This window comes from Babylonia areolata, chromosome 26, assembly GCF_041734735.1.
Source record: "Babylonia areolata isolate BAREFJ2019XMU chromosome 26, ASM4173473v1, whole genome shotgun sequence".
NCBI lineage: Eukaryota > Metazoa > Mollusca > Gastropoda > Neogastropoda > Buccinidae > Babylonia > Babylonia areolata.
In genome coordinates this window covers 23359420-23377627 of record NC_134901.1, presented here as the reverse complement: position 1 = coordinate 23377627, position 18208 = coordinate 23359420, and the positions used below count along the sequence as shown (strand labels likewise).

The following is an 18208-nucleotide window of genomic DNA, read 5'->3' as shown; positions in this document are numbered from 1 at the left end:
TTTAACCTTTTTTTTCTTTTCTAACTTCCCTTTCTTTCAGTTGTGTAGTGTTTCCCGTGTTGTTGTTGTGTTTTCATGTTTTAATTTTCTCCGTGTCCTGGTGAGCGTTTGTGTGTGTGTGTTTATTTTTTCTTTATATGTTGTATTTATTCCCGTGCGTGTGTGTGTGTGTGTGTGTGGGGAGGGGGGGGGGGGGCGGGGGGGGGGGGGAGTTTTGGGTGTGCGTGTATGTATATATGTGTGTGTGTGTCCCATATTCCGCGCCGTTTTAATAGAATTAACAGCACACCGCTCACCCCGAATTCCCCATACACAACCACATCCAGGATTATTTGCTATCAAGGCGTATTTGAACATTGAAAAATTGTTGCTGTTTCTTTAAAAATAAAAAAAGCAAAAATGACAGAAAAAAGGTGTCTTTCGTTGGCTGTCTGTTAACAGTGTAATCCTTAGAAATGAGTAGCCAATATTTCATTCATTTTATTGCCTTATAGTCCTTTCCACTCAGACTGTTTTCAAACTGCATTAGTCACTTGGAATGAGAACATAATTATTGTTTTTCCTTCTGTTTTTCAACGATTACACTTTCTTTTTCTCAACAAAAACTTTGTCTCGTAAAATGTTTGTGACTGATGAAGCATAAAACGCTGATGTTGTGTTACGGTTTCCTCACAACTGAAAATTTTCCAGTCACACAGTCATTGTATTGTTCATTTTCTCAGTAGAAATTAACTAAGAACAGATAATTCATGTCAAATGATGACTCTGAGTCACGTAAATTTCCTTGTGTGACCTTCAAGTACGCCCTTTGCTGAGGAAATTCGGTAATCGGTAAGTTATTTATAAATATATACCGAGCAGCTTGGAGGAAATACAAACTGGAGTCTAAACTTACCCACAGGGAATTTAACGATGACTGTTCAGTAACGGGAAGTCAGAAGGCCAGAACAGCTGAATCGGAAGTCTGTCAAACTGTTTATTTCCTCGTCGAGTTTTGTAGATATTTGATGTGTTGAGGAATAATTTGGGGACAGTTATTTATCACCCGGCGAAGAGTTGATGGACGAGCGTGTGGCGAGGGGCAAAGCGGACTGGGCCGGCTGTGACGTGGAGCCCCAGGCGGGGATAACCCTGCACTTGATGCTGGTTTCCTTCCCCTTCCTTGTGGGGAAATTGCGTTGCTACGTGCCACATTTCATGCATCTCGCGACTCGTGGGTCACACATTCTCTGTTCTCTGTCTCTTCAGGCCTGTCTACATCTCTGTCTCTCTATCTGTCTCTGTCTTTCTCTCTTGTAAGTGTGTGTGTCGGTGAGATCGCGCGCGTGTGTGTGTGTGTGCGGCGTTCGCGCGCGCGTTTGTGGTGTGTAAATGTGCGCGTCTGTGCTGGCATTTGTGTATTTGCGTGTTTTGCTGGTGGTGGTGTTTTCCACTGTTGTCAGTAAACACTGCTTAGAGTCATATTATCCCCAGTGTCAAGTGTAGGTAGGCGAAGGGAGGAACGGGAACGGGGTACTATACATGGTACTATACATAGTTCACACTAAAGATAATATACCTTCTTATTTAAGACACTGACCAACATGACTGTATGGTGTGTGTGTGGTTCAAGTAAATAATACATGTTTTTATTTAAGACACCAAGCATAATTGCATGGGTTTTTTTGTTTTTGTTTTTGTTTTTTGTGTTGTTGTTGTTGTTGTTTTTTGGGGGGGGGGGGGGTTGGTTGGATGTTCGTGAGTGTTTGTGTTTGTGCTTTTCTTTCTTTCTTCTTCTTCATTTTTTGCTTTTTGTTTTGTTTTGTTTTGTTTGTTTGTGGTTTTTTGTTTGTTTTTGTTTCCGAGTTGTCCATAAGTACACACACACACACACACACACACACACACACACACACACACACACACATATATATATGTGTGTTTGTGTGTGTGTGTGTGTGTGTAATATATAGGTAAGGGTGTGGATGACCGATGAGTCTCTTGGGGAACCCCAAAGGAGAAAGAACGGTGTCAGACTCATGCGTCTTGTTTTCATGAGGGAGGGGGATGCGAAGTAGCGTTGTGTGTGGTCCGTAGGCGTGTCACGGGATCATGTTGGCTTTGTGTGGGTGATTGGATGGGTGGGTGCGCGCGCGCGTGTGTGTCAGTGTGTGTGTTTGAGTGCGTGTTTGTGTCACGGTGTGTGTGAATGTGTGTGCGTGTGTGTGCATGTTTGTGTGTGTGTGTGTGTGTTCGATCGTTCCTCCCCCTTCCCACCTACCCACTTCTGCGTGTCTCTCTATTACACCCACGTCCGTGCTCTGCAAAGGTCGCATTCCGCAGGCAGGCCTCCCGGACATGTCACAATCCTTTGTCTGCGTGTTCGTCTGTGTGTGTGTGTGTGTGTCTCTGACTGCCTTAATCAGTCTCCCTCTGTCTGTGTGTTCGTCTGTGTGCGTGTGTGTGTTTTTCTGACTGCCTTATCATGTCTTCCTCTGTCTGTGTGTTCGTCTGTTTGTTTGTTTCTGACTGTCTTAAGCTGTCTTTCTCTGTCTGTGCGTTCGTCTGTGTGCGTGTGTGTGTTTTTCTGACTGCCTTAATCAGTCTCCCTCTGTCTGTGTGTTCGTCTGTTTGTTTGTTTGTTTCTGACTGTCTTAAGCTGTCTTCCTCTGTCTGTGCGTTCGTCTGTGTGCGTGTGTGTGTGTTTCTGACTGCCTTATCATGTCTTCCTCTGTCTGTGTGTTTGCTTCTGTCTTAACCTTTGTCTATGTCTGTGTGTTTGTTTCTGACTGTCTCAACCTGTCTTTGTCTGTATGTTCGTCTGTGTGGGTTTTTTTTCTGACTGCCTTGACCTGTCTTTGTCTGTGTGTTCGTCTGTGTGTTTGTTTTTGACTGCCTTAACCAGTCTTTGTCTGTGTGTTTGTTTCTGACTGTCTTAACCTGTCTTTGTCTGTATGTTCGTCTGTGTGTTTGTTTCTGACTGCCTTAACCTGTCTTTGTCTGTGTGTTTGTTTCTGACTGCCTTAACCTGTCTTTCTCTGTCCGTGTGTTCGTATGTAAACCCCATGACTGCTGTAAAAATAAAGAAGTAGAAAATGGTGTTTCAAGTCATCCAGAACAGTGAGCTGGAAAAAAAAAAACCCTGATAAAAATGGTTTGATGATATACCACTCCAGATCAAATGTGTGAATTTTCAGCCTTCCGGGGGTATTTCCCTTCGTTTGATGATGTCATCAGTGACGTCACAATGACCATGAATTCTACAGTTGTAACAGTCAAGGGGTTGGTTGAACGCGCGCGCTGTTCGTTATAGATTACATACCTCAGTCTATGTCAGCTGTAGATTGAGACAGATGTTTTTTGGTTTGTAATCATAGGATAATATCGAACTGGTAGTTACACGTTTCTTCTGCTTTTGTTGTTGTTGTTGTTCTTCTTCTTCTTCTTCTTCTCCTCCTCCCCCTTCGAAACTCCTGGTTGAACTGACAGACAGTAGTAACATGATCACTGTTCAATGAGCATGGCGATTTATTCTGAAAAAATGTGTGTGGTGATACAGGACAAACTCTCTCTCTCTCTCTCTCTCTCTCTCTCTCTCTCTCTCTCTCCTTTTTTTTCCCTTTTTTTTCATTGATGACTTGATGTAAAAAAAATAATTAAAATTTTTTTTTAAAGCAATTGTTGCGTATTGAATTTACCATCATGAAATAGAATCTTGACTTGACTTGTCACACACACACACACACACACACACACACACACGACTCGGGAATTCAGGTTTGAATTTGCATCAGGTCCAAATGTGAGCAACAAAGCATTTGCTATAATATGAAAGAGTTATTGGAGTAAAGTAGGGCGCGCAAACTCTGTCGTTCAACTCCGAAGCCTGCTCGAGAAAAATGACGTCATGTTGCGTAACCATACATCAGACGTTCCCCATACCCACGCCAAAACACAGTAAAGTTTCCTCCACGTGATGAGTGTGTATCACTGAGAAATCTTCATAGTTTTATCATTATCAAAAGGATAGCTGTAGCGCGTAACTAGATAGCAGTTCGCGCTTGGAAAAGATATAAATTAGTCCAGATCGAGGAAGGACCTCGTTTGTTATATTATAGACATATGTAGGATTTCGACCAGATTGTATTCACGAGGAGCAGGCAAGCTACTTCTTCACGTCAACTGAGGAAGGATCAGTGGTGAGGAGGTGAGCAGGGAGGCCGATCAAAGAGACGGGAGATAAGCGTGAAGTCAGAGAGAGGGGAGCGAGAAAGATCGATGGAGAAACACGCGCGCGCGCGCGCGCACACACACACACACACACACACACACACACACACACACACACACACAGAGGCAGACAGCGAAATGAGGAAGGCTTCCGATCCGCGTCAGCAGAAATTCTCATTATCAGTATCAGTCTCGGTGAAAAGACGTAGAACCAAACAACCGGAAATCTCCATTTATCGTTTCAGTTTCCCTCCCGCCCTCGCACTGGCCTCGGAAAAACCAACATCCTGTTTGTCTCCAGACTTGAGGGTTGGAGCATCAGGTGGTTTGGATGGCCTAATTGCAGCAGCCCGGGTATTAATTTGTTTTGAACCCAGCTTCCCGCTGCTTCGGCAGTTATTGCTTTGTGCACACTGGTCGGGTATTTCATTGCTCAGGGGAGCATTTGAAGAATGATAAGAAAATGTGTGTGTGTGTGTGTGTGTGTGCCGGTGTGTGTGTGTGTGTGTTTACTATTCGTTCGTTTCATTTCTGTGCGAGTGTATGCATGTTGTTCAGTAGACAGCAACATACATTTTCTGCTTTCCGCCTCTCTTTTCCTATCTCCCTATCTCTCTCTCTCTCTCTCTGTCTGTCTCTCCCGGCCCTATGTATCTTTGTCTCTCTGGCCGTCTTTCTCTGTCTTTCTCTGTCTCTCTTTGTCTGTCTCTCTTTGTCTGTCTGTCTGTCTGTCTGTCTCTCTCTCTCTCTCTCTCTCTCTCTCTCTCTCTCTCTCCACCCCTCCCTCCCTCCCAAGTTTGTTCCTTCAAAGTATGGATACACTTGCTGAAAGCGTTAGTCTCCTTCTATAAGATAAATGCTCTTTTTTTTCTTTTTCTTTTTTTGCAGGCTGGGTTTGTTTTTCTTCTCCTTCTGCTACTTCTTTTTTTCTTACACTAGTGCATTATTGTCTCCGTCTACACCCCCCTCCCTTCCCCGTACTCACTATCTCTGAACCACAGTGCTGCTTTGTGTGTTTCAGACGTGAACGACATTAGGACTATCATGGCCTTCGTTTACTTCTGCACGTGCATGCGTGTGTGCAGTGAAGGCTCATTATCACGTCAATCCTTGAAAATGTCAGCGCCTTTTTCAGTCGCCTGGCCCAGAATAAAGAGTTTTTGATTCATGCAGGAAAAACTGAACCATGTCCAGGATGCATGCACGATGTTGGCGTTTGTGTCAGACAAGTTGTCCTGATTGTCGGACACATTGCCCAAATCAAATCAAATCAAATCAAAAACACTTTATTAATCCACATGGAAATTAAGTTGTGCAATCACAGGCTCATTGTAAACACTGGCATAAAATCATGCGCAACATAAGAAGAGATTAAAACTAGTCAAATAAGAATTCCCAATAGCTGACGATATACTAACCCCCCCCCCCCCCACCTCCCAGACACACATACTCATGTTAAGACAATAGGGTATTGCACAACAATATTAACAAATGAAAACATCCAACAACAAAAAACAAAAAAAGGGTATAAGATGACTAAAAATGACATGCGCGCACGCACGCACACACACCCACACACACACACATGCACACACACACACACACACACACACACACACACGTTAAGACCATAAAGTATTGTACAACAATACATAAATTAAAAAAACATCAAGGGAATAAATCGTATATATAAGTAAAATGCACACACACACACACACACACACACACACACACACTCACACACACACAAACAACGTATGCATGCACATAACATATGTCACGCCAATAAGATTATAACATTAACATTAAGATACATGAAATCCAAGTAAAATAAGAAAATATTTAAAAATCACTTCCGATCACACACACACACACACACACACACACACACACACAGAAATGCTTGCCCGTGCTCACCCGCTCAGTCCCACATGCACGCATAATGTCTGCTCCCATACACTCGTCTGCTGGTGAAGTTCAGGTGTTGCTGTGGCGAGGGGGCTTGGGGGGTGGGAGGGTTCACTTAGTGTATTGGATGTTTTGATTGTGTGCGCGAATGGCTGTAGGAATAAATGAATTAATGTATCGAGATGTTCTTGCGCGTGGAGCTCTAAACCTACCACTTATGTCTGACCTTCTGCTATTAATGTCATCATGTAGTGGGTGTCTTTCGTCGGTCAAAATTGTTATTAGTCTGTCAGTCAGTTTTCTATTGTGCATGTCGCTAAAGGTGTCTTGTCTTATACCCACCACCCCACCCGCTTTCCTAATGACTTTTTCCAACCTGTCTTTGTCATGTTTGGTCAGGTTTCCCCCCCAGCACACGGCTCCGTATGTTAAAACACTACAGACAACAGATGTGTAAAACATTTGGAGCATCTGCTTGCATACATTAAAAGATTTCATTTTTCTAAGACAGTACATGCGACTGTTGCTCTTTTTAATGAGTGCAGTTGAGTTTTCATTCCAAGACAGCTTATTGTCGATTATCACACCGAGATATTTGTATGAGTCTACTTGTTCGACCACTTCATTTTTTGTGATGATTTTACTTAAAGTTGATTTCTTTTTTCTGAAGTCGATTACAAGCTCTTTGGTTTTGCCAACATTCAGCTCAAGGAAATTTTCTTCACACCAGTTCACAAACCTGTCAATTTCTCTTCGGTAGTCAGTGTCATCGTCATCAGTAATAAGTCCTGTCAGTGCGGAGTCATCTGCAAACTTAACGAGGGGACACGAATTGGTCAGACTTCTGCATTCAGCCGTATACAAGGTAAAAAGAAAAGGCGAGAGGACTGTACCTTGTGGTGCACCTGTGTTTGTGAAAGAGACAGTAGACATAAAATCATTTAATTTTACAAACTGAGGCCTTTTAGTAAGATAGTCTAAAACCCATAAAATCGTCGGAAAAGCGAGTCCCATGTGCATCAGCTTTTTTGCTAAGAGGTGAGGTTGAATTGTATTAAAAGCACTAGAAAAATCAAAGAACATCAAGCGGACACAGGTCTTTGATTTGTCTAGGTGTTCATAGATTTTGTTCAAGACAAACAGTATTGCATCATCCGTAAATCTGTTTCTCCTGTATGCAAATTGCAAGGGATCTAAAAATGGTTTGACAGACTCCTGCAGATAGACAAGTATCAGGGTGGCAATGCCCTGTGGAACTAAAGTCGAGCTAGTGCTTGACCGGACAAAGTCGTGTTCGTGGTTCCGACCACGATTGTTGGCCGTTCGTGCGTTTTCCCCGCGGTCCGGATTCCCTGTCGTCAGAATAGAGGACCTCTCAACGACCCTTGAAAGACAGAGAGAGAGAGAGAGAGAGGTGCGAAGGTGGATGAAGGATGAGAAGTGGAGGGATGGATGGTGAAGAGAGAGGGCGGCAAAACCGCACAGGGAAATTGCAGAATATTGTTATCGACTGCAGAGAGAAGGATGGAGAGGGGAAACGCATCGAGGAGATGAAAAATAGTTGTAAATTGCAGAGGGAAGTGGGGGTCAGCGTTATCGTCAGCTTTGTCATTTTTTTCTCCTTGTGCGATTTTCCTGTCAACATGGTCATCGACCTTTCCCACGTTCATGTTGCTACAGGCTGGTGTCATAACTGGACAGTGATTTGTCATTTCTATTTTCAAGCCGCACGTGGGGGTGGGGGAGGGTTGCTGTCATCCAGAAATGCTACTGCGCTGGATTTGAAACATGTTGTTAGTTGCTATTTTATAATCGCATCGTAGGGAATTAAAAAAAAAGTTGCTGTTTCCATTTGATAATTGCACGTGGGCAACATACGTCGCTGTCAATTTACATTTGATAACTGATGTGGGGAAAACTGTTACTGTCAATTTCCATTTTACAAGATTCATGGGTTGAATTTGTTGCAGTCAATTTCTGTTTTCATAACTGAGCTTTGGGAAAATGGGAAAATATGTTGCTGCCAATTGCCATTTTTGCGAGACCAGGTCCAGAAACTGTATACCAACCATTTTCTCCCTCACTGACTGATTCCGCTTACACTCGTTCGCACACACTGACGTCTCACAGCTCCAGTTTGAAAAAAAAAAGGGCGAGAATTTCGAAAGGGATCGCACAGAAACAAACAAACAAAACGCATGCCAGGACGGAGAATCTGAAATTGTTAGTAATGGTGTATGGATACGTTCCAAGTCGTGGGAAAATCATGTCATTAAAGTTATGTTGTTTTTTGTTGTTGTTCATTTTTCGCAAATAGCGCAATGATCCGGGTAATATAACAATTGCTGTCTTTACCACGTCCAGGTTCTAGTTAGCAGTCTCCCTAATCTAAAGCTTTCTATTCTTGGATAACTATTTCTTCCAGACATTTTGTGGCTGAAATGTTCGTTACTGTCCTTAACTCTAATCCTCCAACTACACAGAGGATCCACCCATTCCAGTTTGCCTGAAACGTATCAGACAATACGAGTAGTTCGAGTGCCTTCTTAAAAGGACACGGTAGCCAAATGGATTCGAGGGTATGGTGCACTTGATTCACCTCGAAGTTATTTTGATTGGGCCTTCAGTGATCTGTCATCACTTTGTAACTGATGGCAGTTTCATTTATTCAGTGACGCAACGATTCGTTTACAGTCTTGCCATAATCGCTGTGGATATAATAATAATAAGAAGAAGAATAAAAATAAAAATAATAATGATGGTATTTATATAGTGCTGAATCCTGTGCATAGACAAATCAAAGCGCTTTTGCACCATTCACACGCATGCATAACTGGAGAAACTGAAGACAAGGAAGAGGCACATGCCCACATGCGCGGCGAGCCAAGGTTTGGCACGATCAACTGTGAATTGTAAACGTGAATTGACAGAGGCAGACAGACCCAACGAGTCCATAACTCAACCCAAATGAAGGAGACAGGAGGACAGGACGCATTCCTCACAGTCTTTGTCAAGAAATTCAGGGGAGACGAATCTCCTTCGCTCGTGAAGTGGATGTGTTTTCAGGAAGAAGGTTATCCATTGTGCATTCATTGCATGAAGATCAATTTGTTAATGGTCTGCGTGGAAATCGATTGTCGAGACAATGAATGTCTGACAGATGTGACACACTGGCCTTCCCTGTCCACATGTGTGTCTTGGTGGTGGTGGTGGTGGTGGCGGTAATGGTGGTGGTGTGTGCGTGTGTGTGTGTGTGTGTGTGCGCGGCAAACTTCCAGAATATTTTAAAGATGACTTTCCCGATGGTTTCAGAGTTACCCATTGAGCCATGGGATTTCTCACGTGAAGACCTAATGTGTTGCACACGGTTACCAAAGATTCTCTCTCTCTCTCTCTCTCTCTCTTCTCCTTAGTTTGTAACCTCACCCCCTTGCTGGCTTTCAAAGTAGGGAAGTAGGAACTGTTTGAGAAATAACCAAAGCTGAAGGAAAATCATTCTTTATATTATCATGTACTCGACCTAAAAGCATCCGTCTTTGTCACGTGTGCAGATCAACTTCACGTTGCCTCTGAAATCCACAGTGGAGAGGTTTGGAATGGGTACATACCTGTTTCGGCACAGCCGTAATCTGGACAAACAGGAATGGGTCCTCATCGAGGAGAACTTAGTACACGACACTGATTCTGAGGTATGTGTGTGTATGCCTCTCTCTCTCTCTCTCTCTCTCTCTCTCGCTCGCTCGCTCGCTCTCGCTCCCCCCCCCCTCTCTCTCGCGCTCTCGCTTCTACCCCGCTCTCTCTCAGGTATGTGTGTGTATGTGTGTCTATGCCTCTCTCTCAGGTATGTGTGTGTATGTGTGTCTGTGCCTCTCTCTCTCTCTCTCTCTCTCTCTCTCTCTCTCTCTCTCTGTTAGTGTCTCTGTCTGTGTATGTGTCTGTGTCTGAGTCTATGTATGTGCAGTCTCACTGGGGTGAATGTTATCAAAGTGCAGCCAGATCCATCGGGTCTTTTCCCATCACAACAAAATTTATTAATCAAATCACTGTTTTTCCCGCTGCATTATTATTGTTTTTATTATCATTATTGTTGCTGTTATTATTATTATCATCATCATTATTGCTGTATCGCATTACCAATCAGTTACGTGACGAAATTAGAGAAAAAGCGTTATTATTACTATGGATGGGTTGCGGTTTTGTATGTGTGTTCTCACGTCTTCTCTCTCTCCCCCCCCCCTCTGTCTCTGTCTCTCTCTCTCGCTCGCTCGCTCTCGCTCCCGCCCCTCTCTCTCTCGCTCTCGCTTCTACCCCGCTCTCTCTCTCTCTCTCTCTCTCTCTCTCTCTCTCACACACACACACACACACATACACATACACACACGCACGCGCGCGCGCGCGTGCTTACGAATGAGAAGTTTTCTTTTATCTGAAAAATCACAGGCATAGTTTATTCAGTTTTAATCCAAGGTGATTTTGTTGAGATCAAAGACATTTTTCTTTAGAACGAGAATACCTTTTAAATCTGTATCAGCTTTTATAACTTTTGGTCAGGTAGTAAAGTCAATCATCAAATCAAAGAAAACAAAAATAATTGCAGCCCACGTACACAGAAGAAATCATCGCAGAGATCAAAAAGATTGGACGACATTTTGCAGGAAACAAATCAACTTTTTGTGTTGTTGATTTCAGAGGGACAATTCAACCTTTTTTTTCTTTCTTTTTTTTCGAAATTAGATGTGCATAATAACAATGGAAATAAGGTTTACGTTTGTTTGTACAGAAAAATGATGATTTTTTTTTTTCGTGTGTGCAGTTCGAGGTATTCCTAAAGAAAAACGGTGAGCGTCCAAAAAAGGACCCCTCCTCTCTGGATGCCTTTCTACACTTTAGTTACATGGAGTCCGGAGAAAAATTTGTTCTATGTGGGTTTCAGGTAAGAACGTCATTCTTGGTGTATGTTAGTGTGCGCGCGCTTCTGAGTGCGTGTGCGTGCCCTTGCATATTTGTGTGTGTGAATGTGTGTGTGTGTGCGCGCAGGGTCTATTTTGATAGTTCTGTGGAGAAAGCTTTCCTTTATGCTGCATTCGGCATCCCAGTTTGGATTTCCTTTCGTTCCAGTTTTTGTTGTTGAGACTCCCTGTTAGGCTTCTTTGAGGGAAGGGGGTGGGGTGGAGTGGGTCAGGAGGGAGGAAAGTTTTCTGTCTTTCCTTTTCTCACCAGGCAGGGACAGCGGCTAAAAAGTAAGGCGGATCGTTTGGGCTGTTTCCCTCTGCAGCTGCAGCTGCTGGATTGGTCTAAGTGGAGGTTTTAGGTTGTGCAAGTGTAGTTCTTTTTCTCGTTCTTGTTGTTGTTGTTCCTTTGTTGTTTTCTTCTTCTTCTTCTTCTTTACTACTACTGCTGCTATTAGTAGAACTAGTAGTATTAATATTGCTACTACCTCAGCTGTTATTACTGCTACTTCTTCTTCTCCTCCTCCTCCTCCTTCTACTATTATTACTACTACTGCTAGTATTAGTATTGCTATTACTACTACTACTGCTATTACGACTGCTGTTTTTTTCTCTTCCGCCATCTTCTTCTTCATTTTCCACTGCTACTGCTGCTACTAGTACTACTACTTATACTGCTACTACTAGTATTAGTATTGCTACTACTGCTGCTGTTGTTACTGCTTCTTCTCCTCGTCATCATTCCCACCACCTCTTCCTCCTCCTCGTCCTCGTCTTCCTCCTCCCCCCTTCTTCTTCTTCTCGTTATTATTATCATTATTATTTTCCTTCTCGACCGTGATCATTTTTGTTGGCGTCGTCAATCATCAGCACGCGCCTCCGGTCCCATATGTTGCAGGGCATCCACAGTGAGGACGGCTACAAGCTGACCACGCCCTGCTTCCACTCCACGGAGAAGCGATGGGGGCTGCCGGACAAGGGGCATGGCGGCATGACGTCCGTGTTCAACAGGCACAGGTGCAACAACCTGTGCTACAGCTGGCCCAAGCCCTCCCACCACCTGGGTGTCCGGGGCGGGTCGGACCCCAGCGCGTCCAGCGAGAACGAGACTGACGAGGAGGCGACGAGGGTGGACTCCACCATCGCCCTCAGCGTGCGCAGCACCCCGGGCAGCAGGACCAACATCGTTCAGGGGGGCGAGACCAACGGCACCCGGGTCCACCCACAGCAGACCAACCCTCCGATTGACAACCAGCACGCTGTTGTCCGACTTGATAAGACCGACAACTCCACTGTCCAACTTGACAACTCTACTGTCCAGTCTGACAAGACCGACAACTCCACTGTCCAGTCTGACAAGACCGACAACGCCACTGTCCAGTCTGACAAGACCGACAACTCCACTGTCCAGTCTGACAAAACAGATGACACCTTGGTTCAGGTGAACAGGAAAAACAACAGCCTGCCAGACATTAACACCTTGGTTCTAGCGGACGAGAGGAAAGATACCCTCGTCAAGATGAAGAAGACGAACAATTTCGTTCTGAAGGTGGATGGTCCCAGCAATATGGTGGTCTGTCCAGGGGTGGTGGAGACCCAGTCTGATTGAGGGTGGGGTGGGGGGCTCAGTTTTGGTCAGGGTAGAGTTGTCTGTCTCTGGCGTGTGTGGATGAGGGGATACAAGTGGGAGTTGAGTGGACGGTGAAGGGGTGACTGACAGGAAGGTGACTGGACAGCTGTTGGGTTTTGAGCATCGATTCTTTGGTTGTTGTTTTCCGCTTTCTGTCTCTGTGTCCTTGTCGGTCAGTGTCTCTGTCGCTCTGTCTTCTCCCTCCCTCTTTCCCTCCTTCCTCCCTCCTCACCCTTCCCTCTCTCCAGCCCCTCCCTCCCTCCCTCCCTCCTTTCTCTCTTTCACTCATTTTCTCTCTCCCTCTTCGTCTCTCTTTCTTCCCGCTTGCCATTTTCCTGTCTTTCGAATGCATGTATTGCAATAAAGACTATCAGCACGTTTCGTTTCGTTTATTTATTTATAGTCTGTTCGTCTAAGATGATGATATTAAACTATCAGCACAGAAAGAAGATTATCAGCACAAAATGGAGCCTTCTCAGAGACCAGAAAAGAGACGAAGACTGAGCGCTTGGTTGTTTTGAGGAAAAACTCGTCAATGAATCAACGTTGGGTGTTGTTTTCTTCACAGTAATCGATCTTCATTGTGGTGTTTTTTCATCGGTCATTTATCTGGTGTTGTCTGAATTGTGGCTGTCAGTGTGGGCTTTGACATAATGATATGTTGTAAACTCGTTGTTATTGTTCAGTTTGTATTGGAAGAAGAATCATACAGTTTTATATTCACGGGAAAAAAAAACAAGCAACTGTTGAGTAATAAGGATATGTGGTTATTTTGAGATTCTCGGTGACTGGGTGTGATCTGGATATTGATTTTATTGCCAGGCGCGCTTAGTACAAAGTTTGTCTCATTCATTGGACTTGTCTTTACCCAGTGTCTTTTTGAGGACTGGATTCTCAGATCGATGGTGCGTTTCAGTGCGATGATGTTGTAAACCGGTACTGATCAAAGTTAAAATAATGAGAAAGTATTTATGAAAGTAATACATGTTTAAAAACCCCAGTGAGTTTGTGTCGGTTGCTTTGTTTATGGTGTTGTTGATGAAGTGGTAGTGCTCGTACTCATCTAGGTGTGATCTCTTTGCTCCTTTGTTCTTTGATGATTCGGGTCAGGCGTATGACAAAGTTGGACAGTCTCACACATTATCCTGATGCGCACGCTTTCATAATTATGAGAACGCTCACAATACACATTCCTACACGAGTTGTTGTTTTTTTTCTCCCAAGTTTGAATTAGTTTAACTGAAAGAGTGGATTCACCCTTTTGGTTTCTTTTCAGACGGATTTTCAGCATTTTTTTTTTTTATCTGATTGTTAGAGTGCTTTGAAATATGCACACGCATACACTCAGACACACTCATTCCGTGCAAAGTCAGTGTGTACGTTTCTGTTACGTAGCAGGCAGTGTACGTGTACGTGTTGTGTGAAGAATATGTAACTTTGTTGAGTCGATAAGACCGGATTGCTGAAATAGCTTGAGGCCGGAGAGGACCCAATTGACAATGACTTAAACGTCAGACGTAGGCATTGGAAAGGGGATCTGCACTACAAAACATGAATCCCTAAAAGAGTGAATCTCAAACACGCGAAGGCGGTGACTTGGGATTCCAGCGCATTAAAGACCCACATCTGAGCGTCTGTTTGGTTACCCGCATCCATCCACGCATCAGCACGCATCTACACATTCACAGGTACGACCAAAAACGTGAAGAAAAAAATACAGTTACACAATACTGTGTTGAATTTTTAGAATCCGTTACGGAACACGATAACTATTAACAAAGTCAAATGGTCTGGGGGGGGGGGGGGGGGGGGTCAGGTTTTGCACCGTTTCAGTTTTTGGCCTGACTTTATCAGACTGCCTCACGAATCTTTGCAGCAAATTTATATAGTGCTTGGTACTGTGAAGATGACAGTAAATTTGATATGTGAATTGTGAAAAAGTGCAATTGGTAGGATGATGTTGTGTTTTTATAAATAAACAAAAAACATTTTATGCCCAGTTGTATAATCATTCCGGCTTGTCCACCATATCATTTAGTGAGCTTTTCTGTGGGTTGAATCAAGGCTGTTCGTTGGATTTCTTTTCACTTTTCACTGATCGGGTTAACACTGGTAACATTTCCTCGATACGTTTATATGATGATTCCCCAAATCTTGTAAAACAAAATTATGAAGACACACAGGTATGTGCATATGCACACGGTCGGTATGATGTTTAAACTTTAACCAGATCGTTTTTTGTGAGGTTTTTTTTTTTTATAATGGTTTGGTAGTGTTTGTGAATTTGTAACAGATTTTGTGTGGTCTGCTCGATATTTTTAATGGCTGGTATGTGTTTATACCTTTTTTCATTACTTTCTTTGAATGTAATTCACGTACAGTGGCATATATTCGAAATGTCAATGTCTCAAAAATCTGTGTTCTTAACGAACGAATTTTTATTACTCCGACCCGAGCAAGCTTTGAGAATCTCAGTGAAATTTTCGATTTCAGACTTTTGTCGCTGTAGCTTACACCAGATGTTAATACTCCTGAATCATTGCCGTTTTCCATAGTTAAGATTTCAATCGACTCTCTCTCTCTCTCTGTGTATAAAGGTATATATATGTGTGTGTGTGTATGTGCGTGTGTTCAAATGTCTCTGTATTAATGTATGAATGTGTTTGTGTGTGTCCGTGTGTTCAAATGTACTAGGTTGAATTCATCATTAGTATATTCCACGCTTTCAGTAGATGGTTGTATTCATTTTCACTGTTCACTGCCTGTTTCCTGACACCGAACTGGACAATCGGACAAAACTATGGGTTTTCTCTCCGTCCCAGGGATATATCGGTCTGCTGTGCTCTGTTGTGGATGCATGTTTGTTTTCATCTCAGTTTATTTTACTTTTTTTTTCTCTCAAGGCCTGACTAAACGCGTTGGGTTACGCTGCTGGTCAGGCATCTGCTTAGCAGATGTGGTATAGCGTATATGGATTTGACCGAACGCAGTGACGCCTCCTTGAGCTACTGATACTGTCAGCGAAGACGGTCCCAGGACAGACATAGAAATCGTCTCTGTGTGTTTGATACTTGGTATGTCAATTCACCTCTGTAAGGCGATACCTTTGTGGGTGTTACTTCGCATAAATTGCGCTTGAATATAGTTAGTAGACCGGACATGGAGAAACAGAGGGGTTGGCTCAGTGTTCCCACGCCTCTGTTTTCAACCCCAAGCCCCCCTTTTTCTTCCCTTCTGCTGTATTCTGTCTGCCTTTCACGCAAGTTACTTGCTTTTTAAGGAAACGTCTCTCCATTTTTTTCTTTAAGCCTGGACGTTAAATGACATTAACAGTTTGGTTTTAGTTCCCTTTTTTTTAACCCAGAACCCAGGAAGCAAGAATTTTATTATGAATAATTTATAATATGGCAAATAAAAAGTGTTATATATATATATAGATAGATATATATGTTTGTGTGTGTGTGTTGTGAAAGATTGATAAGTTTTATTTTCACGATCTGCTTGTTTTTATTGCTCATATTGTTCGCTTTTATATAGTTGTCTAGAAGACAGGGGGAGGGGTTTGTTGATTGTAGTTTTTTAACTGTTCATTTTCTTTTTGGTGAGTTCAGCCCCGAGATAACACCATCTGGGATGTGGATAAGATGAACTGAAGTGAAAGAACTGAAGGCAACTTCTTGGCATATTGATCCTTAATGTCCTGTTGTGGGTGGTAGATTCTGTAGGGTTCATTTGCTGGATATGTCCTTGTTGTTGGATGTTACTCAAAGTTCAAAGTATTTTGTATTGTATTGTATCATATTCTTCTGTATTGCATTGTATTGTGCTACTTTTTGTTACAGCGGATTTCTCTGTGTGAAATTAGTGCTGCTCTTCCCGGGGAGGGCTCGTCACCAGCAGTGCAGTCTGCAAGTGTATTTGTTTTACTGCCAGTGGAATTTTCTATAGAAATTTACCAGGGATTTCCCTTTCGTTGCCTTGGGTTCTTTTACACGCGCTAAGTGCACGTTGCACACGTTATACCTTGGTTTATCGTCTCGTTCGAATGACAAGCGTCCAGACCACCACTTACGGTCTAGTGGAGGGAGAGGAAATTCTGACAAGTGTAGGATTCGATCCTGTATGCTCAGATTTCTCTCGCTTCCTAGGACGCGCTACCACTAGGCCGCCACACCTGAAAGTTTTGTTGAAAATCGACTGGTACTGAAGCTACGTGGTTGGTTGAGTTTTTAAGAGACACTGGGATTGTTTGTGTGAGTGAAAAATTAATAACCTCTCTGTTGGCAGTATCGGTAACTGCACGTTTTAAATATCACAGCAACAGTAAAGCACTCGAGCACACTTGGAATGAATCAACAGTGACTTTCAGTACTTCCTTTTTGTCACCTAAGGAGTTGTGTGATATTGTATATGATTGAATGATACGATAGTAACCCGCTTGTAAGTTCACACGCTGAAATGAGAGTGTATATGCTTAACATTTCTCTCTCTCTCTCTCTCTCTCTCTCTCTCTCTCTCTCTCAGATCACGGATTTGCTGTTGGCTATAACTGCTGGAGTTACATGAACCTGTTTGTACAAGAAACACGGACGCATTGTTGTTGTTTTTAACAGGAAACATTCCGTTTCTAACTGAAGTGCTCGCAGTTTCCTTGCTTGTTATACAGATATTGGTGAATGGGAGAGACAGTGGGTGTGTGGAGTGTGGGTGTTTATGCATTGATTTTTTTAAAATAATTTTATTGATTTTTTTTTTCGTTTTGTTACTTTTTTTTAGTAATAAGATGGGGAGTAAAAAATATTTTTATCAAACTGATCGACGAACGAAGCCTGTGATGACGACTTTCTTGTAATGTTATCTAACGTGCATATCAGTACAGGTGGATTTCTTGCGTGTTGGGTGCTGAGAGTTCCTTTCACAGTCATCCATATTTTTTGCACTGTACAGTACAGTACAGAAGCTGTTGAGTGTCATTAATTTGTCTTGCACTGTCACTGTGCTGATATCGTATATTATATGCTGAGCGTAGTTAGACAACAGTTCAGCTTGGCGACGCATACCACCTTGTGGTAACCTATATGCAAACAGTAGATTTCCTTTTTCTCAGAAACCATTTCTGTTCTAAAGAAACAACTGCACACACAAAAAATAAAGTTAACCAGGATGTAACTTCAGCTTTTGAGTTACTCTTACGTGCGCGTCGGCTCTCGCGTCACACCCGGTGAATGAATCGTGTTGTCAGGCTTGTTGGCAAACCAGCGACTGCTTCATGATCAGTCAACAGAGACAGCCATGTCCAGGTTTATATGACATGGTGACTAAATATGTTATGTCTTTCAATCCCTGATGGCTTCGATAAGTTGACGATTCGTGCGATACATCGTGTACCTGTTTTATGTGCATTTATGTTTAGTCTTTCAAAGTATTTTGAATGTTATCCCCACTGATGTCCATCATGAATTCATTATCGTTTTGTGCTGTCGTGTGATGTTCCCAAAAATGAGATTCTGAA

The 18208-nt window shown here is 42.9% G+C and overlaps 1 protein-coding gene across 1 annotated transcript in view; it reads left to right on the top strand.

Annotated features, from left to right (window-relative positions):
* Nucleotides 1-17432, top strand: part of LOC143300689 (uncharacterized) — a 41252-nt gene extending 23820 nt beyond the window's left edge. Inside the window, exons 3-5 of the mRNA XM_076614538.1 lie at nt 9669-9806; nt 10931-11050; nt 11965-17432. Coding sequence (XP_076470653.1) covers nt 9669-9806; nt 10931-11050; nt 11965-12675 — 969 coding nt within the window. The 3' untranslated portion in view covers nt 12676-17432. The remainder of the gene's footprint in view (nt 1-9668; nt 9807-10930; nt 11051-11964) is intronic.
* Nucleotides 17433-18208: the final 776 nt, after the last annotated feature.